This window comes from Corvus hawaiiensis, chromosome 17 (assembly GCF_020740725.1).
Source record: "Corvus hawaiiensis isolate bCorHaw1 chromosome 17, bCorHaw1.pri.cur, whole genome shotgun sequence".
Classification (NCBI taxonomy): domain Eukaryota; kingdom Metazoa; phylum Chordata; class Aves; order Passeriformes; family Corvidae; genus Corvus; species Corvus hawaiiensis.
The window spans coordinates 14,738,532-14,763,599 of NC_063229.1; the positions used below are offsets into that span (position 1 = coordinate 14,738,532).

At 43.4% G+C, this 25,068-nt stretch overlaps 1 protein-coding gene across 2 annotated transcripts in view; it reads right to left on the reverse strand.

The window, feature by feature from the left end:
- Positions 1–1,313: 1,313 nt before the first annotated feature.
- The window catches only part of TSHZ2 (teashirt zinc finger homeobox 2), a 213,995-nt gene continuing 190,240 nt past the window's right edge, over positions 1,314–25,068 (reverse strand). For both annotated transcript variants that reach the window (XM_048321672.1, XM_048321670.1), the window contains exon 3: positions 1,314–10,429. In XM_048321672.1, coding sequence (XP_048177629.1) covers positions 10,428–10,429 — 2 coding nt within the window. In that variant the 3' untranslated portion in view covers positions 1,314–10,427. The remainder of the gene's footprint in view (positions 10,430–25,068) is intronic.

Sequence of the window (25,068 nt, forward strand, 5' to 3'; positions counted from 1 at the left end):
TTCCTGAATTGTTGAATAATGTAATATTCGTGTTGTACATAAAAGAATCACAAACCACCCAGCCTGATTTTCCTATGAAAACATTTAACTTTTATTAAATCAAGACAGTTTTAAGGAGCAGCAAAAAAAATGAAAGAAAAAACAACTGAACCAGCTTTCAAAGTTGCCCTGTAGTCAAAACATCCATCTGAGAAGCTGAAGGGTTGATTTTATTTGTTTGTTTGTTCTCCTGCTGGAGTGTATCACCAATAATTAAAAAAAAAACAAAAAAGGGAGAGAAGCGAGTTCAAACCCTTGGAATAAATTAGAGCCATCTCTTCAGGCTGCTGGGGGCTGCCTCCAGCCAGTTTGGTGTCTCCAGGATTTGGGAACGCTGTGCTGAGGGTCAGCCGGGCTCTGGCACAGAGGGGACGTGGATCCCCAGGGATCCCTGTGGACCTCTGGGGATCCCTGGGGATCCACGGGGAATCTCTGATGATCCCTGTGGATCCCAATCCCAGCCCCACAGCCCAGGGGGGCCATGGGCAGGGTGAACTCCTCTCCCAGCCCAGAAAATTCCAGCTTTGGGGGGCAGAGATGCATTTGGGGTCAGCGCCTGAGCACGCTGCAGGTGAGCCTCCCTTCAGCCAGGATTAGGCTCCGTCCCAGTAAAACATTCCTGAGCCATTAATGACCCTTCCCAGGGAAGGGGCAGAGGACCCTGGGCTGGAGCTAAGTCAGAGAGGCGAGACAAAGCCCAGGGGAACGGTCTGCGGGGAGCAAACCTGTATTGGCAGACAGCAAGATAAATTGGATGATCTAATAGTCCTTTTCCATCTCGAAGTTTTATGATTCATTTGTTATTTTAGCCATCTATATATATTTTTTATTTTACCCTAGAGGGGTTTCTTGAAATGTGTGCAATATATTCCTTTAAAAAAAAAAAAAAATCACTTAAAAAAAAAGCAAAGAGGTCGGTGTTGCAGGATCCAAGGCACCGTGGGGTGTGTTCACCAAGGCTGGGATGGGTGTGGCCCCCCACCCCATAAATAACCCCAGAGCTGGAGCAGGGAGAGGGAAAAATCAGGAGAAACCAATACAGGGTGGTGGTGTTGCTTTTTCCCCCCCTCTTTTTTTTTACTTTAAGTGATTATTATTGAAGGGAAAGGAGACTGCGAGAAATCCTGCATGAGTTTTACTGAAACAGGCACATTCCTGTGGTTCTTTTACTCCCACAGCCTCTCCAGGTCAGTCTTTTTCTTTCTCTGCAGAGAAAGGCAAAAAAAAAAAAAAAAAAAAGAACGAAAGACAAGAAAAACCCACACAAAAATCAATCCATCAAATGTCATTACAGATTTATTAAGCCTGATGTAGAAAGACTTTTAACAGTAACATCTTCAGAAAGCATAAAAAGAGCACTTCTGTTCAGTCTTGTGCTTTGAAAATCTAAATATATTTTTATCATATAAATAATTCTTTTCATGTTTTAAGTGCATCTGTTTTTTTTTCTTTTTTTTTTTTTCCCCTTTTCAAATTTCCATTTTACAATTGGCCAAAAAACTGAAGTCTGCATTGACTGAAATGAAGCCATTTGCAAAGCTAATGATGTTGTGAAGCATGTCTGTGGTGAGCCATATCAGCTAGATTTCAGAAAGGTAGTTCAATGAGTGCAGCATTAAAATGAGGGACAGCCTCCAGCAAAATCATAATTGAACACACCCAAGTCCTTAATGTCTGCAGTTGGGTTTCCTGATGCAAATTACGATAACATTTCAGATGTGAGCAGTCGCTTTCCAGTAGCTGCAGTGGAAAAGAGACATTTTATGCCACAAAGGGAAGAATTACCATGTTTAAAAATGTAAATAATATATGTATAGAAACCTTTTTTATGGAAATGAGGCATTCAGGATTATGTGACTAGTTTGGGCTATTTTTTTTTTTCCTTTTTAAACACAACAGATAAAGATGTGTGATCTATTATTCAGGGCTTTAATTACAGTTCTAAAACTGCAGTGATTTTATTAAAAAAAAAAAAAATCCCTGGGCATAAAAAGTAATGTTTTCTGTGGGAAAGTTGAGGGATTTTTTTTTATACAATGTATTTACCATGGTGAAAATACAGAACAAAAAAATTACCGTTAATAGATTTCAATGCTACAAAATCATACACAGAAATACATCTTAAATGCTCTGGAATACAGTCATCTTCCTGTAAATCAGAAAAGGCCTTAGATAAATAGGTTTGACCTGATTTAAATTTAATGAGATACATAGTCCTGATTGTTAATAATTGGTTTGGGGGAACCCAAAACAATAAAAGCAATAATCTCCTCTAGTATAAATTATACGAATTTATTTAGCAATCAACCGAAGAGGGAGGGGAAAAAAAAAACCATGAACATTATCAATTTGTTTAGTTTAAGTTAGTTATAATAAGCAAATAATTGGAAGCCAAATTGCCAGGCAGGCTTTGGGAAAGAGAGTATTGGGAAGATGCCTGTGTGTGATGAAGCTCTGGGGCCACTAGATGGTATGGTCCTCCCAGCAGAAAGGGCTTTTTCCATGTAAGGACCATTCATAATCATCCAAACCAAGTGAAACATGGTTTTGATTAAAGCAGCCTGTTGGCTCAATAATCTTGGTAATTTTAAAAACATCCTTAATGTGGAAGAAGAACACTGCAATGTCAGAGATGGCCTTGGGGCCCATTATAAACAGCAACAAAATAAATAAGGAAAAGAAATGAGAGGTCATGAAAACAAAATTAAGCTAATGTTTCAAATTTTGACAATTATGAATTGTTCCTCCAAGAAGACATTAAAAAAAATAATTCAGGCACTATTAGATAAAATACAAAGAGAATAATTGTACATGTATGAGTTTCCCATGGGACTAAGCATGCTTTAAAAGCAAAACTTGACTTAGATTTCCCCTCTTCCCCCCGCCCCCCTTTCTAGCCAGCAATTGGGCAGGTCTCATGCAAACACAGACTTGCTTCTCCGAGTTCCTCCAAAAACTCCTCTCTAATTCCTTTATGAGCCATTAAAAGATGATGACCAAGAAAAAAAACCCAAAGAAACAAAAATGACAAAGCGTATTTTCTATGGAAAAGAAAAATAATATCCCCCGTTATGGACCAATTTTTTCTTTTTTTGTAGGAAACCGAAACAAGCAAATATAACAAAATCTGTGTTCATACCATGGCAATAGAGTTAATATATACAAATATGTACAGTATAAAAATGCATCAAAGGCGCAACTTTTCATCCAAACAAGCTGCGGTGCCCGAGGAAGAGCAGCTTGGCCCCCTCCTCTCTAGGTTACAGGCAATATGTTCTATACAGCATGCACTGGTTACAAAATGAGTGCAGGAGCACCGAGACATTCGCCAGGGAAAGTCACCGCGAGGCCCCTCGCGAGGGAGTCCCGTTTGCGTTGTTAATATAAAAAATGGGTTTAATCTTGCCTTTTTGCCATTTGGAATATATACATTTGTTTTTTAAAGAGAAATGAGCTTTTGATTCTTTACTTTCCTTATTGTTTTCGAAACAGAATCCTAACACCACGGGTCACAGATGTAACCTGAAGATGCTGCCAACAACAAACGTGCGACGAACCACCAGCGCCGGGGCAGAGCAAACCCATCCAAATTTACCAGTGTGGCCAACTGTGCTCCATGACTGAAATGGGGGTGGGTCCCTCCTGATTCGTGCTGACATGTTCCAGATAATAAAACCCAAAACAAACACACAGAGGAAAAGACCAACAGAGGATTAAGAAGAGGTGCCTGAGCACAAGACAAAAGGGCGCATTGTACCAGAGACATAGGACAGAGAAGTACCCTGAGCCAAATAAGAACTGTTGAGCTTGTCAGCTTTTGCAACCTGTATTGCACATTCCAGCGTCTGCTGTGGGGTAAAGCCGAGATCCTGCCCTGCACATCCTGCAGGTTCCTGCTGCCAGCAGTGCCCAGCTGCTGCCTCAGCCATGGAGCCGCTGCCTGCTCCTGACGGGATGCACAAACACACACACACGAGTGTGCCCGTGTCTGACGGGAAATGTCTGTGTGCACCTGCTCATCCTCCTGGATACACACAGATATGCCATTCTTAAATGTTACCTGGACCAGTTTCTGAGTGAAAATATTGCCCACAGAGTTCTCCCACATTTGAGGCAGTTGTGAGGATGTGCGATGCCGTGTGGGGATGGGGAAAGTGTTCCCTGCCATTAACATAGCTGCATTTTTGCAAGATATTATTTTCATTTTCTTTGTGAAATACTGGTCTTTTTTCCCCCTGCTATCTGATCTAAGGAGTCTAATGAAAGAATTTGTTGCCTTTACTTAGATCAAAAAAGGAAAGGAAAAAAAGTTTGCTCAGCTCGATGGTGTGAACTGAAGTGGAGCTGTACGATCCGCCAGGATTAGCGTTTAATCTGTTGTCTCAAACAGGGCTTTTTACAAAGACCTAAGGACATTTCATGAGCTGAGAGGGATGATGAACTGGAAGTTTATTACTCTGCAGTTAAGTCCAGTGGTACAGCAAGTTCACTTTTAAAAATACTCTCCAAAAAAATATTGTTCAGACGTTTTGGTACAAGAAACAAGTGTCGTCTGAAACTTCATCGACTCTTCACATCTCTTCTGGCGCAATCATAGTGAAAAAACCACCTCTAGACTGAAGGATCCTGGGATAAAAGTGCTTGCACTGTTATAAAAGTGGTCCAGCAGAGCAGAAGGAGCTGTACCAGTATAAAGTGCTTTATAGAGGTACAACTGGTGTTACGTCAGGACTTTCACGAGTATAGTCACATCGATATCAAAGTTTTGCAATCACCTCCCTGACATAACTAAAAACCTTCTGAAGTGCAGGAGATTTAATTTGCCCAGAGCTAGAGACTGAAGTTTGCTGAAGTTGTTTTCAAAACTGCCCAAACGCTTTTGGAATCTGAGGCTGGGACTACGAGGATGGTGTTTGGAGATGGGTAGACAGAGGGTAAATCTGCTGGATTTGAAAGAGTGGCTCTGGATTTACACTGGAATAAATGCATCTGGAATCTGCCTTCTGTTTTTCAGACATTGGACTGAAATGGAGGGAGGTGGTTGCAGGGAAGATCAGCAGGGATGTGGCAGAGCACGTGTGGAGTGCAAATGTGAGTCAGCTTCCAGTACCACTGCAAACCCCTTATTTTTATTATTTTATTCTTTCACTTTCCTTCAGAAGACTAGTGGAGAATAAAAATTCTTAATTTTGTGTGCTTTCCACTGCAGGAAATAATGAAGAAAAAAAGAAAACCCAGGAAGCATTTCCTTCTGGAATAACAGTCCAGTGGCTCACCCGGGACCATCAACCAACAGGCTGATCTTGAGTTCAGGTGCTGACAAATCAAGACCTCATCAATGAAATGTGAATTGAAATCTGCCTTTAGATGCATGTACTTTATTGTTTTGTTACGTTTAAAAATACTACACTTGCTATGGTCCAACCTGACACAAATGGTCAAAGGTTGGGCTCGACAGTCTTGGAGATCTTTCCCAACCTAAATGATTCTGTGACATAAAAAAGGCTCTGTTTGCACCCACCAATGAGAAACTCAAACTCTTCAGCGCAGTTATGGAAATGTTCTCACCTAGGGAAATTCAAGAACCTCTTGCTGACCATTTCCAGCTGAGGACAAGGAAAGTTGTGACCTGTGGGATAAATTGTGATGGGGAACAGGAAATCCAGGTGAGGAAAACCACGGTGTCACTGACCCTGCTGTGAAACCCAACGAGAAGCTGGTCTGGGGGCTCTTGGGTGGTCAATATCCAGGAATTACAGCTCCACAGCTCCTAACCTCAACTTCCTAGGAGCAGAAATGACACGTCGGGCTGTGCTGGGAGAAGATGGGCACATACCAGTAGCACTTGCTCACAATCTATCAAGGTGGCTCTATCAGTGCTCCTGCTTGGGGACAGATGGCCTTTAAAGCCTGCTGTAATTGCAACATATTGATCTGGAATCTGTGATCAATACTGTCTTTATAGAGAGAATTTTAAATATAAATTGCATCGTATATCTGTTGGTGAGGACAAAAGCCCTGTGTGATGGAGATCCCCCTGCGCCGAGCCGAGCGCTCGCTCCAGCCCAGAGTGACCATGGAATATGGAGAGGGGACAGCCCAGCCAGGGCCACCTCTTCAATATCTGCCAAAAATCAGGCTGCCTTCCTCATTCCCTTGTGTTCTTAACAGGTTTGATCCCGAGGTAACACCCACAGCATGACCCTGCGTGTGTGGGATGTGGCTGGATCGGGCTGTGGGGAGCCAGCACAGAGCCAGTGTCCCCTCGGCAGCTCCCACCCCAAGCTCCAGTATTCCTCTGCTTCCTGGTCACCAAGGGCAGCTCGTTTTCCATGCAAATCCTACACGGGTGCTTCCCAGTGGGAATATCCCCTTCTGGTTTAGGAGCTGAACTGCGGGTATGAAGTAATCAATAAATATGGCACTTCATCAAAACATGATTAAGGAAAGAAAAAGAGGCCAAAAATTAGGGAAACAATCCTTGCCATTTGAATGCATGAGAGTTGACTCAATAGCCTGTAAAGCTGGCTTGGAAGGCTTCACCCCCCATCGTGCTAATATATAATTATTGATTTTTAAAATGACTTTTTATATCCTCCCTGATCTCTAAAAAAGCTAGGGAGGTCAGTCTTGTAAATACTTTTACAAGTAGGTAATAAAACCCATGATAACTGGCATTGACAAGTAATTACTGGGCAGGTTTGTTAGCAGATTCTCAAAGATTTTTTTTTAACCCAACAATTATTATTGTACTAATGACAGCCATTTTTAAAGCTAAGTGTCCTTCTCCCTCTCAGCTTAAGTAATAAGAGCCTGGAAAAAACACCTGAGACTGATCCACTGAAATTCTTATATATTAGGCCCCAAAGGGATGCTAATTACATCCTCCTGTTTTAAAATAGAATTTTTTTTTTCAAGTAATATGGCTTATTTTGACATGGATGGTGGTGGGAAGGGAGCTCTGGTTTCTGAATAAATCTTTCAAAGCAGTGTGTAAGGGTAACAATTCTTCCTGCTTTATTTCAGTGCAAGAGCATAAACAGCTTGGATATGTGGTGTATCAATATGCCACTTGTTAATAAGTAAGGACGTGAATCATAAATATTCGGCTGTTTGATCACCAGGCTTTTAATTAATGTTTTGATGATCTCCAATAAGAATAAAAGTCAGAACGATAGATACTGAGTAGCGACGACAGAGAAAAGATGCAATGATTTTCTGTTACCTGATTTATATGACAGAAAAACTATCAACTCATCCAGTTTCATACAGAGAAAAGAGAGGAGAGATGTACATTTTCTTTTTTTATATCATATTGTAAAAAAAAAAAATAAAAATCACTTAATTCAAATGTGTACCTAAAACGTTCCCCGAGGACACTGATGCAGGCAAAATGATCAAGCTTTAGCACCGTGTGATAAAGGTTTGTGGCCAGATTTTTAAACAAAGTAGCTGTTCCCACACAGTGATGCTTCCTGAGCAAAACCTGACCTCCCTCAGGGAGTTTGGCCTTCCCAAAACCTCCCAAAACCTTTGGAGCTCCGGGGTCCCAGGTGGAGCTGTGTGTCCTGTGGTCGCCCTGAGCTCACAGGGCACCAGCAAAGCCTCTTATCTGCCAAAATTGAGCAGCTGGTGCCCCAGATAGCCCCAGCTCTGGGTGCTGTGGGCTGGCCAGGGCTCCAGGCCTCCTTTTTGTGGGAAGAGGCTCCTGAGACCTCCCTGTGTGGGAATTCCTACAGCTTGGCCTTGTCACAGGTGCAAACCCCCGCATGGAGAATCCTATTAAAAGCCAGCCAAAGTCCCGGCTGTGACAGCATCAGGGCTGGGAGCTTCACCTGTCAGATACTGCAAGCAGCCCAATGTTTATTCCCTGCACCCAAAAGCTCGGGGAAAGGAGCTACATGTGCAGTTTCTCCCCAGGGGCGATTTTCCGTGGCGCTCGCGGCCTTTGGGTTGGTGCCACGGGCCCCACCTTGTGCAACTTCACCTCATAACTCTGGCCTGGGCTGTGCAATTTAACAGCTTCTGAGGGGCTCGATGCTAATGCATTGATTTTGCTTTAATAGAATTTTGTTGTCAATGGTTGGTGCTCAGCACGGTGCAGGCTTCAATCTTACCCCATCTGAAGGCTCTGCTCGTTTCCAGTTGAGCTCCGTTCATTTCCAGTTGAATAGGTTAAGCAAAGACAGACCTCACTGTTCTCAATTCACTTTATGATCCTCCCATCATAAAAAATAATATCAGCACCTTGCTTTTCATGTCAGAACTACATTTGAGCTGCTATTCCCTATGCCCATGAGTAAATCCCATAAAAGCCGCCCTGTTGTACTGTCGCTATTTTTCCTTGTGGATGATTGATTGATGGATGAGTGCTGACACTTCAATGAAGCTATTTCGACTGCCATCTCAATCCGATGATGTGAGGGGTATATTTTCTGTCCATGCCTCATTACTTCAGAATGACATTCCTGGAACTTCATTTACTTTTTCCCTCCTTCCCTCAAGCGCCATATTTTTTCCCATCTAGGTTATGCATGCCATAAAAAAAGCAATTTGCTATTATATGTGGCATAAGGGCAACACTTTCCCTAGGAGGTAAACAAGAAGGGCCTTTTTTTCTCCTCCATGTTGAGTTTAGGGATCATGTCAAAATTTCCCAAGCAGTGCCAAAACAGGCCCTTCTGCACAGGCCACAGGGAATGCAGGGAACATATTCTGTCTGATTTTGTGACTGCTGCACTTCAATTATATCCTTGAACATCGCAAACAAAACAACAGGAAAAGACACCCCAAAGCCCTTTCTGATTTGAGAAAGAGCCTCTTCTCCACTTGTGCCTCGCATACTTTGAATATTTCATTTGCCAAGGAATAGCGATTTACAACTTGATCCAGACTTATTTTTCCTTGGAGAATAGGGGAAGTTCATTGTTAAATGCAGAGATGGATTTGTCTACTGGAGGTTGCTTTCTCTGAGTGAGAGCAAACAGGGCTGCGCCTGGATTTCCAGGCAGTGCACTAGGAAAAGTGGGACTCGTGACATTGGCATATCCTGGAAGATTCTGGGAGTTGACTTGGGACACGATTTTAATCTGTGTAATACAGTATTCCCGTTAATAATAATGTATAATTAAGACATCCGTTAAAAATCCATAACGTTAATTTAATGGAGAAAATCTAATACAGTTCTATTGGAATTTTTACGTTAAATTAACTTTAACGGGCTTTTAATGGATGTCTTAATTAGATCTCATTATTAACGTGAATATTCCACAAATTAAAATTGGGGCCTCGAAGTTTTAATGAAAAAAGTTACAAGCACAAATTTGAAATAGCCATTTTTGTAGCCCCCTTCTCCCAGGTCGGGGTGGGTTTGAAGGCACGGCCAGCGGTGCTCACCGGGCCGGACAGAGCTCGGATACCAGATTCTGATCCCATTTTTGGTGGCACAAATCCAAAGTCACTCTGTTGACCACAACAGAGCTTCAGATTTACACTCACCTAACTGAGAAAGGAATTCTACTTTTATTCTTTTATATCTATATATAGATATTTATATAGTGATATTTATATATAGATATATCTATATTTATATAATGTTCAATAATCTAACAATAGTACTTTTGTTTAAAAATCTCTCCATCCCATATGTCTCGTCATAAACCGTAATGGAGATTTAAATATATATATATATCTGAGGAATAAAACAAACTGAAAATAATCCATTTCAAACAAATCTTTGGCAGCAACATGGTTAAGCATAACTATTTGAACAACTTGCACAGAAGATTAACATTGTTCAGAGGTTTTTTGGCTCAGAATCTGTTTTAACTTAATAATTCTTGTACTTACTGTGATGTATTGATCCCTAGTGCAATGACTGGATTGGGCAACCCAGGTGCAACAGTAATAGCTGCACAGAATAGAAACATTTCCTTTAGACAAACTATCCCAAAGGGGTTATAAATAGGAAATGGACATTACCATGAAAAGTAAAGCTTCCAATGTGACTGCATCTTGTGTAGCACACTTGGACATTAAACTATGAAGAATTTTTTTTTCCTGTCAAGTGTTACAAATTGACGAAATAAGTACATCAATGTTCTCAGTCATTATCTTACTTCAGTGGCACTTTGTTTTAGTGACAGCAAAAAGGGACAGTGGAGACCAGACAGCCCCAGTGCAGTTTATCAATGAAAATCTAATATCGTCCATAAGCAGGGGAGTAGAAATCAATACTTCATTACCAAATTGTTAGTGAGGATGAAGAAGAATAGCAGGAGTTTTTTGGCAGCCTCCTCGGTCCGGGTTGCTGGGAGTTCAATGTCAGGGCCGCGGTGCCGAGCGGGGCCGGCGCGGAGCTGGGCTGGAGAGCTGGACTAAGGCATTCGTCCTGCAAGCACAACAACAACACAGCCACTGTTACACGGTCTGATCACAGCCCACACCATTGACCAGGCACTGTCGGCCACTGAAATGTCTGCAAATGAGCTCTGCTTTATTTTGTGCACCCATAGGCTCACAACAAGCAAGGACACGCAAGTGTGGATGGAATCCTGGTTCCACAACCATGCAGGGATCAGTGGGCAAACGCCAGCTGGTGCTGAGGCTGTGCCTAGTCACTGAGCCCCTTACTCTGCTTTTCCCTCATGTTCCTTAAACTTGGAGTTCCTTCCTACAGCCAGCCAAGAACATGCTCTAAAATCCTCATGGAGAGTTGGACATCTCGGTATCCACACAGTGTTTAATCACCCCACCATTGCTGTGTTATTCCTGCTTGTTGTGGCACCTCCCCAGCATTAAAAGCCATCTTCCAATAGACCTTTTCCATCCTGCAGCTGCTAAAAGTGCTAAGTGACTCAAGTTGTGAAGTTACTGCTACACAGAGACAGAAGGGCCTTGTTTTATTTGATTTCAAGATGTGGGTTTAAAAGTTCAGCCCAAAGTTGAGTTCTGCTTTGCTTATAACCTAGGAGAAAGATACTGAGGAAAGCAGTAGAAAAAAACAACTGGAAAAATAGGGTGAGAAATGAGGCAGGCAGTAAGTAGAGTGAAAGTCAATCTGGAGAGAGCACAGAGGGAAAAAAGAGCTGCAGTGGGCAAAGAGAAATATGTTACTGAAAAATATATTATCTGTTCAAGGCCATGGATATTTCAGCAAACACAACTCAAATCCTGCAGTGTGTTCTCTGTGTTCTGGCTAAATCAACTGGAAATTCAGTAGCAGCTTTATTTAAAGTAAAATAAACTCAGCTTTTCAAAAAATTCCATATGAAAACAAAAAAGTCCATTGACTTCATGCTAGTTAGTTCATCATTTGGTTTGGTTTACAATATCTTCACCTTTTCAGTTTTCACAGCGATGCTGAGTTTTGCATTGGCAACTCAGACCTGCTGTGGAGAAACTCTTGGAAGGGAAGACGAGGTTTTGGCAGCTGAATGTAGAGACTTTTGGCAACTGAGGATGCATCGAAGTCAGTTTGAAATTGTGGTGAATACCTTGGATTGTTATTCCCACTTAAAAGATATTAAAAGCAATCCATGTTGACACTTTAAGATGTTGCCTTTAGGTTTCAGAGGTAACGCTCCAGAGCAGTTCACACTTTGCAGAGCTATTATTTTTCACTGCAAAAGGGCACAGCTGTGCCAGTTTACACCCTGTTCAAATCCTAAAGAAATCCAGAAGCATTGCTATCGTAGGGCCTAGAGCTGACACGCAGCAATGCTGTGGCCAAATTCTCACTATGGAATCACCTCTGCAAATGATCCAAGTGAGACTGTGGGGATGGCACAGGCATTGGGCTTTACCTTTCCAAGCAGAGGTTTCCAGGATGGAAAACTACCTGTGACATCCCACCTTAGTCCTGCCTTGGATCATGCCAAGCCCTGCAGCACCTGCCTTCCTCGTGGATGTGGGACACAGGTGACCCAGCTGAGAGCAGGAGTGGGGACTCTTCACCAGGTCAACTCTGCCTCCAGAACCTCGCTAGGATCATTAAGCAGAATTAGTGTCACTGAAAGTGCTCAATCTAGGAAGGAGTCTTGAAGTTACAGCAAAGCACTGGCTCCCTGCCAGTGGGAAATATTTATAAAAACTTGGATTGGAAAAATGAAAAGCCAAACTCCTGCCTCCTTTTCTTTCAGTGTCATTGTGAGGAAGGCCCTGAGACTTTTTAATCAGCATAGCAATATTCCTGGTCACTTCCCTGGCACAGAACAACCTTGAGGACACTGTTAGCCCTGGGCAGACACTTCAGAGGCACACTGGTCAGGGGCAAGGTCCATGAGAAACTCTTCTGGCAACAAATAAACTTTTGAGGCTCAGTGTCCATGTACTTGACTAATGGCAACATCTGTGCACAAGTAAAATCAATTGGGACTTGGCATTGATTTCCATGGGATAAGTACTTCACCCCAAGGTCTTTTGGCCAACTGAAGTCTCCATCCTTGTGGGTTTTGTTGGCTTGTTTTTTTTTTTTTTATTGATACCACTGCAGGCTGGGACAGGACTTTGGGAAATTAATTAGTGTGAGCCCTGATCAATAAAGGTCATAGTTTATGTATTTCATTATCAAGTCTGTAAGAGATTCAGGGAGTTTGTGGAGAGCTTGTCACCTGCAGTCAGGGCAGAGCAGCCTGCACATTCCAACAGCTCTTGATGGGCAGAGTCTGGTGCTTCCTGGGCATTTGCTGAAATGTAGCTCACCCTGTGCCATAAAGAAAACCCCATCATTTAAATCATGTTCTGAAAATGTGGCTGAGGGTGTTCATTATACTGATGTCTTGTACAGCATATGTGAAATATCGGTTGCAGATACTGAAGCTTTGCTTTTATTTAACACTAATTATCGAGCCATCAACAGATGTAAAAAGTCGGCTCTATTTTAATGTGGATGTGTCAGGACTCAGCTTTCCTCCTAACAGCCGCCTTCCCACTCCTTGTCCATGGCACAACTTCCCTCTCCTCATTCGAGCACTGCCAGAAAAACACAGCTGTGAAACCTCTGAAATGGGAGCTCTCAAACACGTTTGCAGCCCGAGACAACTGTCGAGTGTGTGTCAGCAGCTCGTGGCACGCCAGGCCCCAGCGGTGACACCGGCCCTGCTGGGCTGGGCACGGCCCACAGAGCTCACAGAGCTCACAGGGCCCGGCTGAGCTGGGCTCCCAGCTCACACAGCAGTGCCCAGCTCGCCTCCCACACCCCAGTGCTCCTCTGCTCTCTCCAGTGTCTCCTTTTCCCCTTATCTCCATGGCCAAGAGCCACGCTAACAGAGTGACGTGGCCGCCCGGGGGGCTGCCTGCTCATGGGATGGTTTTCAAGTCATGGAATCCCAGAATGGTTTGGGTTGAAGGGACCTTAAAGCTCATCTCATTCTACCCGCACCTTCCAACTATCCCAGGCTGCTCCAAGCCCCATCCATCCTGGCCTTGGACACTTCCAGGGATCCAGGGGCAGCCACAGCTTCTCTGAGAACCTGTGCTAGGGCCTCTCCACTCTCACAGGGAGGGATTTCTTCCTGATATTTCACCTAAATCTCCCCTCTTTCAATTTGAAACCATTCCCCCTTGTCCTGTCACTCCAGTTCCTGCTAAAGAGTCCCTTACAGCTTCTTTGTAGGCTCCTTCAGATCCTGCAAGGTGCTGTGAGGTCCTTCCAGTATCTGAAGTCCTTTTCTTGAGGATTGCTGTCACCGTTTGATTTTTGGGTTCTGCCATCTCTTCAGTGGCACGGTCTGAGGTGGGATGGAACTCCAGAGCCAGGCAGCTTCATGTATTTAGAATGTCTTCCCTCTATTTCCATGTCTTAGCCAATATCATTTTACCAGCTCCTATTTATGCAATGGGATAACAAAAATCACAATATTCCTCTGATCCACCCACCACAATCCATGGGAGTCTATGGATCAAAACTTTTCCAGGCTGCAGCTGTACCTATCATAATAAATTGCAGGACTCTTTAAGGCCACATAGAAAGACACAGACAGGCCCTTTGTGGTTACCAAACATGTTATCTCTCGATGTCATTTTTGACCTACTTTTGCTAGATTTTTGCAGCAGCACAAAATCTGTTCTTTAAAGAACCCTGCCACGTGCACAGTACCTAGAAAGGGGGAAACAGCAAATCTGGATATATTTTATTTCATTTAGGACTCCTCTCACCATGAATTACAATGTTACAGACTCTAAATGCCTTCTCGTTACCCATAATTATAACTAAAATTATATCAATCTAAACAGTAACTACTGGAATGATTCATCCTGATTGGGAGGAGCATGCTCCCTGGAGTTCTGCCTGCCCATCCATTTTAAAGCCTTGTGGCAGGAATAGCTTTCCAGAAGGTCATTTAACAGCACATTAAATAAATAAACAGAACATATTTGTTTCAGCAAACACGCTCTAATAGGATGGGAAAACATTTTGGGAGAGGTAGCAACAACCCTCATGAAAATTAAATCCTTCAGTTCTCACCTTGCTCAGGGTGCAGCACCCACCCAAAGGCAGGCAGAGGCTCCAGGTGATGCCAGCAGGGAAAATCTCTCATGTCCTGCACAGTGAAGGGCCCCACAGCCCACCAAGGTCACCTCATGTCCTTGCAGAAGCCACCAATCTGTGGATATTCACCCTCAGCCACGCGGAGAAGGAGGTGTGGAAAACATTTCTGATCCAAGCTTGAGAGAGTGTGGGGCAAGACAAAGGAAATGTGGGCTCTAACTCAGCTGTGCCTGGGGTGTGTCTGCCTGAGCACAGAATTAACTGCTGTAACATCCAGGTGGATGAATTTAGAGATCTCCTTGCCTGGGATGATGCTTTTTTTCCTGATAGTTTGGGCAATCCAGAGCTTTGCAGGGAGCTGAGCCAGCAGCGGTGCAGGAGGGACGAGGAGCTCAGTGCTGAAGGGAACCAAAAAGAAAGATGGAGAGAGACAATTTCCAAAGGCCTGGAGTGCCAGGATAAGGGGGAATGGCTTCAAACTGACAGAGATGAGGTTTAGATTGGATATTGGGAAACTATTCTTCCCTGTGAGCTTGGGGAGGTGCTGGCACAGGTGGCCCAGAGAAGCTCATGGATGAGTCAGACAAAAACTGGGGCTGCAGATCCCCGTGGCTCCAGAGAAACCCAGTGGAATCCTGGGCTGCTGGAAAGAGGGGGATTTGAGCCAGTTGTATTGAGAGAGGCCAGGATTTCACTCCTGAGCCCAGCGTGGGCCTCGCAGTGACACAGGACACACATGTGCTCAGTGACACAGGGCACAAAGGTGTGACAGGTACCTGGTCCCCCAATTGCTTCTGCACAAAAAGCCCAGTACAGAGATGTCTGCAAGAATCACAGACTTGAAGAGAAAAGAAGAATTACAGGGAACATTTAACTTTTATTCCTATAAATAAAGTATAGCCATCAAATCACAATGTATTTGGGAGCACATGTTATTGACAGCCTATTCTTGGAGGGGGGAAAAAAAGTGGATTTTTTGGCAAAGTTTCCAAAAGATTAAATTGTTCATTGTACAGGGCACCATCTGCCCTTGGAGAGAGATTTAGTTGATGGCAGCTGCAGCCAAAGTGTGGAAGATAAAGCTGAATTTCTGGTTTCTTTTCAACTAGCAACTGTCATTACAGGTCACATGCAAACTGTGTTATTTTCTGTGACAAGCAGGTTCTGCAGGATTGGGTGCTCACTACATTTTAAAGTGCCACCTGTAAAGATCCCAGCTGAGAAACAGCTTTTGGAACACACCTTGCAACACGTGAATTTACAGCAGATAAGACAAAGCAATTATGGCCCAACCATCTGGACACTGGCTGTGTGCTCCAGGCCCAGGCTTAGGGGATGGAGGTCGGGAGGAACTGGTGGTAGATCCCTTAATTCATGTGGGTGCTTAAAAAGGCAGAATTGTTATCTGCAAGTGTTCACTCAACTGTTGCATAATCCACAAGTGCCTCCCTGTTTACCTTGGGGTTCAATTCCCCGTGAGATTAAACTTCATATTTTTTAAACCCTGAAGAGAATTTCTAAATCACCAAACCAGAGGCTGCTGAGGGTGGGGATTTTCCCACCTCTGAGCTATGACACTAAAATGTCTTGATTCACTGCAAGGCAGCAAAGGCCACTTGAGATTGGGGAGATGCTGATCTGTCTCCGCACTTGGAGTTACTTAAATATCACACAAACCTCATCCTGGCTACAGCAAATCCCTCCAGGAGGGAATTTGTACCTCCTCCCTCTCTCCTGAACACTTCCACAGGAGAATGATGTTCCCTCTCTCCTCGGAACAAAACAGGAGGGGAGAAGTTAAGAGCACACTGGTAGATTTTATTAGGACTAAGAAACAAAGCAAAACAAAAAAGCAAACCCAAAGCTCTTTCCTTTCATCCCTGCCTTGCTATGAAAATGCCTTCATATTTGCAGGCTTGCTGACAATATTTCAGGATGGTACATCACACACCGTCTCGTCTGGAACAGCAGACATTGTCAGTGCTGGGAGACAGCCACTCTCTGGTTTGTACTTCACAAAGATTCTCTATAAAGCATTTCTATAGAAAAAAAAAATAAAAAGATTTTTGAAATTTGTGAGTCTCTTAGCCTTTCAGACAAGGATGGGTTCTGGTTAATTTTCCTCTGATGATTTCCACATTTTCTGCAAGGAAAATCAACAGCTACCATTGCCTTAAGACAGACTGAACTAGTTGTAACATGCCTAGATATGAGAATTTTTTTTCATGTGAAACAACTTGCAGGACATAAATTTGTTCTTAAGTTTATTCTGTTCAGTTTAACTTGTTGGTCTTCTCTCCTATTTTATCACAGTAGAATGGGATCGTGTTTTGAAACAGAAAATGCTACTGTTGGTAGCTTCTTAACTAGTCTGCTGTGATTAATCCATGCATTTGGATAATAAGATTATTTTTTAACTGGGTAGGAGCTTTGCCTTTCCAACAAAACACTGCTCATCATTTCAGGTGTCAGTGCCTCTGATGGCTCCGTGATGTGCCCAGGCCATCCAAGCCAAACCTCCTTGGGAAGGCTCCCACTCCAGTGTCTCTGCTGCTGCAGAACAGACCCACACTCACCCCCTGCCTTTCCCTAGGGAAATGCACCTTTTTCCATCCTCATCTGACTGAGCCCAAATGCTTTCGGGATTGGGGCCTTTTTAAGAGACATTCAGAAAAATGTTTAATTTTTAACACTCTGCCTGTTTGGGCTCCTTTTTGCAGAGAGCATTAGTGGGTAGGAGTGGAGGCTGCTCATGTGAATTAGTGTGGGATCTGCTGCTTTCTCCTTTCTTTGTGAGGAAGCTCTTAAAACACAAATTCCCACCTTAAAACCCGAACGGGAGCGAGCTGCGAGTAAATCACGGGCTCCGTGGTGCCAGAGATGCACATGCTCTTCTGCTGCTGATTTGTCTACAAAATATATCACATGCCAGTTACTTGAATTAGGATCATGGGGAGAAGGGAATCATTAGAGAGTAGAAGAAACTCTAACGCATAAAGAAAACTTATCCGTTTGTCTCCTGCGCGCCGCCTGTTTTATTTCCTCTTCAGGCGCTGACAGCACTGATGAGGCAAAGGATGCTGTAATCCTGAGCGATTGCTTTTGGGGGGGGAGCATCATTAGGGAGGGAAATGTTTGATACAGAGAGAGCTCTGCATTTCCAGGCCCTTTTCTGTGGCCATTCCGAGGTGCTGGAAGGTGAAGGCACAGCCTGGATCTGGTATTTCCCTCCTGGAGCCGTTTCCTTTGCTCTCAGAGTGCCTTGGAAAGCCAGGTAAATTAGACTTGGAGAAAGGGACACTGCATCTTTGAGTAATGAGGCTGGGAAACAGGGAACACATTTTCCACTAGCTCATGTCTCACTGTATGGCATTCTGATTTCCTGACACTTCATAATAAATCATTGCTTATCACTCACATGGGAACATAACATGGTTCAAGTTAAGATTCGTTAGTGATTGTAAAGAAGAAACATGAATTGCTCTCTATCAGGGCTTTTTGATCATCTTTCTGTCCACTGCAGGTGTTTTTTTAATCAGAATATTTACAAGAGCCATTGTCTAAGGCATAAATAAAAAGGAGAAGAAAGAGCAGAAAATATGAATAACGAAAATGAATTTATTTGTCTTATTTATGTGTTTATGTAAACATTTGGCAATTGCTTTGCACGGCAGCTTGTATTCAGTGTCACGGGCTGCTGCACCAACGTAAGTTTGTAAAGCTGGGATTTTAAATATATATACGTGAGTGTGTGTCTATAAAAAAACCCTAAATGCCAATACATGCATTTTCTGGAGAAGAAGGTTGTAGCAAGCACATCCAGAGCCTGTTTGCTTTAGGATGGCTTCCACAGGGAGAAGAGAGTCTGCTCCTGATCCTGCTGGCCCACCTTGGACAGGAGGAGTGGAAACCTGATGACCTCAGAGGCTGAGTTGTTCTAACTGGGATGAGACTGGGATGGTCCCTGCAGGCAGGGGTCCCTCAAAAGCTGTGGGAAACAGGGATTCACTTCAGAAAAAGGGATACCCAAGAACTGGGACAACCTTCCTACAGCCCCTGTCCCCCCAGTGAGCTCAGGGATGGCAAATCTTGAGCTTGGATGGGTCAGGAATTGGGGAAGGAACAAGTGACAGGACAAGGGGAAATGGCCTCAAGCTGCACCAGGGGAGGTTTGGGTTGGATATTAGGAAAAATTTCTTCCCCACAGGGCTGCCCAGCTCTAGCAGGGGAGGAATCCCCATCCCTGGAGGGATTTAACAGCTGTGTGGCACCTGGGGACATGGCTGGCCTTGGCAGTGACAGGGAATGGTCGGACTCAAAGCTCTCAGTGGGCTTTTCCAACCTACGTGATTCCACCATTCCATGCGTTCAGCTCTATATCCAGTTGGTTCACTGCCTTCTCTGACCTTCAGTGGACAGAATTTTTTCCGGAGCTCACAACTTTTTCCTCAGCAGTTTAGGGAGAGGGGTGAAAAGATGATGGGTTTACAGATGGTGTCAGTCGTGCTTTAGGGGAACAGGGAGTTTGGTATAAAAAGACCTAAAAACTGAGAAAATGGGAGCTCATTTAAAGCATTACAACAAATATGCAGAAATTTTTCACCCAAAAAAAAAAAAATTCTATTCCTTCGCTTGTTTTACAAATAGTTTTCCTTTAATTTCTTTCTTTATCTTTTGGGTCTGATTGTGGGAAGTACCTGAAACTTTGGGATAACCCGAGAGAAATCAGATAAGGGAACTATTTGCTGCAACTATGGCTTTGATTATTCCCCCTTCAGTAATTTGCTATTTACTACATTAATCAACGATATAATGTGTCATTTCTACTGCTCCCAGGCTGAATGATTTCCAAAACTACAAACAGCTTTCAAGATAGTTGCCAGACAGGCGCAAATTAATACTCTCAGAAATTCTTCCTAGAAATATTCCCATGAACAGAAGCTTTCGCACCCTCTATTTGTGTAAAGAGTTGGCTCAAAAAAAAAAAAAAAAAAAAAAAAAAAAAAAAAAAAGAAAAAAGCCAAATGATTATTTTAGGCAAATTCTTGCATGCATTTTTTCTGGTTTTATATATATTTCTATCTAATATTTATGAAAAATATGCAGTTTAGAATAAGCAGCCTTGGGAGACAAGATGGCAGTGGAAGTCCATATGGAGTTAACTCTTTGTAGGATTAATTTAGTAGTTACAAAAAGGAGGGATCTGATTGCTTTCACTGAGGCAAATAATCCCCTTGATTTGTGGGACAACCTGTCTGAGCAGAATGGCACACGACCAAGGGATTGTAAATTGTAAATCAGGCGATCCAGGTGATCCTCCTCACAAATTCCAATATTTGTGGCTGCTCCAGCCTCTGCCTCTGATCCCCAGCCTGCTCTCCTAAACTCAGTTTCCCTCCTTGTGTTCATGGTCCCTGGAAGTCCCTGTAAGACTTTGCCTTGTGCTCAGAAAACCCCAAACCCTCTACAAGAAATGCATTATGCACAAAAATGTGAAATCCCCCTAATATCAAGTTTTTAAAAGAAAAAACAATTCCGTTCTGGTAAAGCACAGCATTGGATGTATTTATTGTACCTTACTTTTTGCCTACTACCAAGAGATGATTAGAGCCAAGAATTAAACTCCTCAACTCTTGACCAAGGAAAAATCCATGGTTTTTCCAATATATCTGAGCCAGGCTCTTAATCTGCACTTGCTCGAAGTGGTGCAGTGAATGGGAATATTCTCCATTTATTTTGGCTTACACTAAACTGGAATTTTTGCCCCATAAGCTTCCTGTGATTTTTATGAGTGAAACTGCCTTTGTCAGCATTTCTAATATTTCCCCATGGAAATGGTATTAAAAATCAGCACATTTGCCCTACAATCTCACGTCTTACCCTTAAGAAATGAGGACTTTTGGAAGATTTTTTTGTTGTTGTTCTCTCTGTAGGAATATGGCTTAATAAAAACCTCAACCAGAGCCTGGAAGGAATGCTCTATCTTCAAAATGTTAATTCTGTCTCCATCCATGCCTGGGTTAAAAACAGATATTGAAACAGGGGAATAAATATTTGACAATGCTGTTAAGGCAACTTTGCTAACGATTTTTGAACAACCTCCAACTGAGGTCTAAATGTCTGCAATATCCATAAACAACTCTATACTGTCCAATTAGGGAGACAAAGACATAGAGTCCTGTCAGGAAGATTTGCATGGCTAAGTGTCTGAGATCACGGAGCCGATGAGGGATCGCTGCCGTGCTGGGGGATGCACACAACGGATGACTATCATTAGGATATTACAGAGGCTTACACCTTCCCAATTACTGGCAGGATTCATTAGTTACTGCTGCATTTCCCTAATAGAATCCTCTCTCTTGGCTTATCGCTACCTTCCCTCTGTCTACATAAACCCACAACTCAGCAGTCGATCACCTATGAAAAATTAGACGCCGGAGCTTCCAGTGGCCTATTTAAAATGAAAAGGGAACTGAAGAAGAAATAAAGAACAAAAAAAAAAGAAGAAGGGCTGGAATGCAGATATGTGGCATCAGATGGGTTTGGAATTCTCTTGCTATTGAACTATTTGAGGGAAAAAATAATCAGTGGCAGCTGCAGAGAGCAGCATCGTGGTGGGTTTAAAAGCACAATGAAAGTGTTTTACACAGCCCTGCGTACATGCACGAACTGGAGGCAGATTGCAAAGTGACAATTACTTAAGGCCTGCTAGGCTGAAGTTTCCCAAGTAAGATTGGTGAGGATTCCAGGGGCTCGGTGCTGCTGCAGTCGGCTCAGCCCCATTAAAGATAATGGTGTGAGCATTTCCATGCTGTCATCGTGTTACTATCAACAGCATTATCAGTATCAACTGCTTCTACAATTATGCACAATGCACAATTATGCACTTCCTGCACAAAGACTTAGCAACCACCAAACTCGTTTTCTTTTTAAATACACTGAAAAGGATGTAGATTTCAATCCTTCATCTGCTCACAGACGAAACAACATTTCCAAATCATCACTGATAGCATTTTTTTCCTCCCATTCTAAGGATGGCCAACTGTTCTCAGCGATTTCTATTACATTTCCTACCTATTATTTCATGTAATGGCATTCCTTAAATTTTAAATTAGCTTTGAAGAATAAAAATAATTGAATTCCTGCTGTTTTGTGTACATAGAGGGTGACAGGAGCTAATGTGATAATTTAAACTGTAAATGAGTCTTCACTTTGTGTTCATTAATTACAGCTAATTACTGAATTACAAACCTTCTTGGTTAGGCACTGTTATGTATTCATGTAGCATGTTGGATTTCCAGCTGGTAGAAAACTGTTTTATAGACTTACAAGCTGACACACCAAGCTAGCGCCGAAACAATTCCGTGGGAGAAATAAAGGGAGGGCGGGGGGCACGCGCCTGCTCCTGCTCTGTGAATCCAGGCAGTGAGGAGAAACAGGGCTGCAAACCTGAGCCTCAGGTGAGCCAGGATCCCGTGTGTATAATTAGGAAATATTTGCTGTATTGGGGAGGCAGAAATGTGAGTTTGAGCTCACATTTGGGGGAAGAGCGTGAGCCTGCCCTGCTCACTCCTGTTTTACACCAGTTAATTCTCTGGTTTAAGCAGAGTTCCTCCTTCTCAGGGCACAGCAGAGAGGTAGAAATGCCCCTGGAAATGGGGCCAGTGCTCCCAGCACTGATGCTTCGGCTCTGCTCAGGAGCAGCAGGACAGTGATGGCAAACTGAGCATCCCAGGCAATGTGCATTGTGTTCCATACACGAGTGCTCATTGTTCCTCGCTGAAGGAGCGCCTCCAACGCTGTAGGGCTGTCTGGAGCATTTACTCAACAGTCTCTGCACTGAATGGCTCTGTCCAAACCTCTCCTTTGGATCCCTTTTGTCTGCTGATGGTTTTTATGGGAGCTGAATGCAGGAGCTGAAATCTGTCTCTCTGCAGAGTGAGCAGCACGGTGACAGAATCAGCCATGGTGAGGTTGTGCGAGCTACAGAGCTCAGTGCCCACAGAGACAAATGTGGCAAGTGGCAAAACAAAGAAACCCAAACCTCACCTGCATTTCTGTAAATGCACAGACAGAAGAGACAGAGATTTTCCTTTCACTAGCATTTATTTTCCGGTACTTCATGTGTTGCGTTCTCTTTTAACAACACAGGCCAGCAGCCTATTCAGACCCCTGAGCCCACACCAGCCCACCTGCCCTGCTACAGGAAATCCAGCAGAGATTGCAAGAAACTGCTGAATCAAATCATTACCTTAAAACTGTTTAATTAAATTAATCTAACACCCACTGTGTCTTCCGGAGTGGGGACTGAGAAGACACAGACCAAGGGTTCAGTGTTGGGCCTGGAGAGCAGATCCTTCTCAGAAGGTTGGGCCTGTATTGGAAGAGTTCAGCTGAATAATTCTCAACAGCCAGAAATGAAGAGCCAGATCCCCAGCTGATGTAACACTGTGTAGCACCATTAATTTCAGGAGAGCTCTGTTGATTCCCAGCAACTGAGGAACAGCTCAATAGGTCTGTAATAATAAAGACTCTGCTGAAAAGCCCCTGAAAGCAGCAACACTAATGTGTGACTGCTCACATAAACACCAGTTCAATGACAAGGCTTTTCGTCCTAAGAACTAGTCTGTGTCTTCAGGTTTCATGAAAAGTACTAGGCTTTTGTCCTTAAATAATAATTTTCATCTGGAGAATGGCACACTGACTTGTTCTAACACCAACAGAGATTCAGCAGTAGGCTTCTCAATGGGATTTGTGTCATGTCCTATTCCCTCATCACCTTCCCATGCTGCCTCTTCTCTTTCAGGGTATGAAAAGAGATGGGGAAACCAGGGCAGAAAAGATGTGCAGGCAGAAATTCCTTTTATTCTGTGGGTAGTAACTCTCTACTATCATATAAAGATAATGACTTTCATTAATCTTCTGTAGGTCTTTAATCAAAGGGTTTTTTCACTCCACGCAGAGACACTACTTAAATGCTACTAAATGTTAAGTAAAAATGAGAATTCCTGATCTCAGATACACAAAAGTAGTGTGAGAGGTAGCACAGTGCAGCACAGTACCCATAGAAGCTCAACACTAGAGGTGAGTCTGCTGTTCAGGAAGTTACCAGCCACCATTTCCAGGCAGTCTTTGACCCAACTTGTTTTCATGTCTCACTCCTTTTCAATCTCACAGTCTCTGACATGCAAATCTGCACTGAAACTGAGCCTTCCAAATGTGCCGGAGGGAAGCAGGGGCCTCACACCTACTGGCAGATCAGTGCACCTAACGCCCTTTGGCTTTTTTCCCCTCTCTTTAACAGAAAGGCTGATTACTCCATTAGCTGAACAACTTGGAAGAAATGACAAGGAACTAACAAGAGGGTAACACTGTATTTTCTATTTGTTTTCCTCCGTTGCAGTGGTGCTAATTAGAGGAGTTCTTGATATGGAGCTCTGGGAATGCTGATGAGAAGCACACAAAAGGCTGGAGTGCCTCTTCTGTAGAGCACTGGATGCTCAAAGACAGCACCTTGTGGACTCTCACTGCCCTGCACCCCCACACTGCCTCACATTTGAGACATCATGGTGCTTGATTTTAGAGGTGGGACACACCAGCCTTTCTGATGCTTGAACCCTCACTTAGGGGTGAGTAAATTCACCTTAACTCACAGCTTATCATAACAAAATATGTTTTCAAGCAGAAATATCAAACCTGTTTGGAAGGGAAGGGAGGCGGAAATGAGGAGGGGATGTGTCTCTAGAGGGGACCTGGGCTCTGTGCTGCTCACAGGGCACGGGCTGCACTGGGTGGGAGTCATTACTCACCATCCTTCCTGCAAAACCCTCCCTCCCTGGAGCCTGCAGCTTTCATCTCTTTGGGAAGGCCAGCCTCAGAGGTTGGGAAAAAGGGAGACACTGCCCTAACTTCCCAAATGCCACCAACAACAGCTTTTCCTTCAAAGCTTTCCACCCCCTCTTGGGCTCGGGAAGGGGTCGTGGGGATGGAGGCTGGGAGGGTAGGACAGCACCTCTTTCCCATTCACCAAGGTTTGATTCCCTTTATGAGCACGATCCGCCAATCCGTAATCAAGGGTTAATTTCACAGCTCACTGCTTCATCTAGCATAATATCCATTCAGACTAATTAAATCTGTCTAATAATGTGAGTGTCTTTGTCTTTGTTCTTTCCATTCTTTGTTTTACACCCTTCACATCTCATCTCCAGAACTACACGCCATCACACTCTGCTTGACAAGCAGAATCCATCCCTAAAATTAAAACATTCCTGACCTATCTGCGATGACAAGGCAAGCAAGCTTCACAGCGCTGCGGCCCATGAAGGGAGCTGACACATTTGTTTTTAATTTCAAAAGAGTAGAAAGTGAAGATCTGACCCTGTCAATCAGGCCCTGTGACAAGTTTAATCATTGCTGCCCCACAAAAATCACGGCTAAATAGGAATGCAAATAATGTATCACAGGGCTCTTATAAATGCTAATCAAGGAGAAGTAATCAACTGACAATTTCACTGATCTCCTTTCTGAAGAAGTCAGTC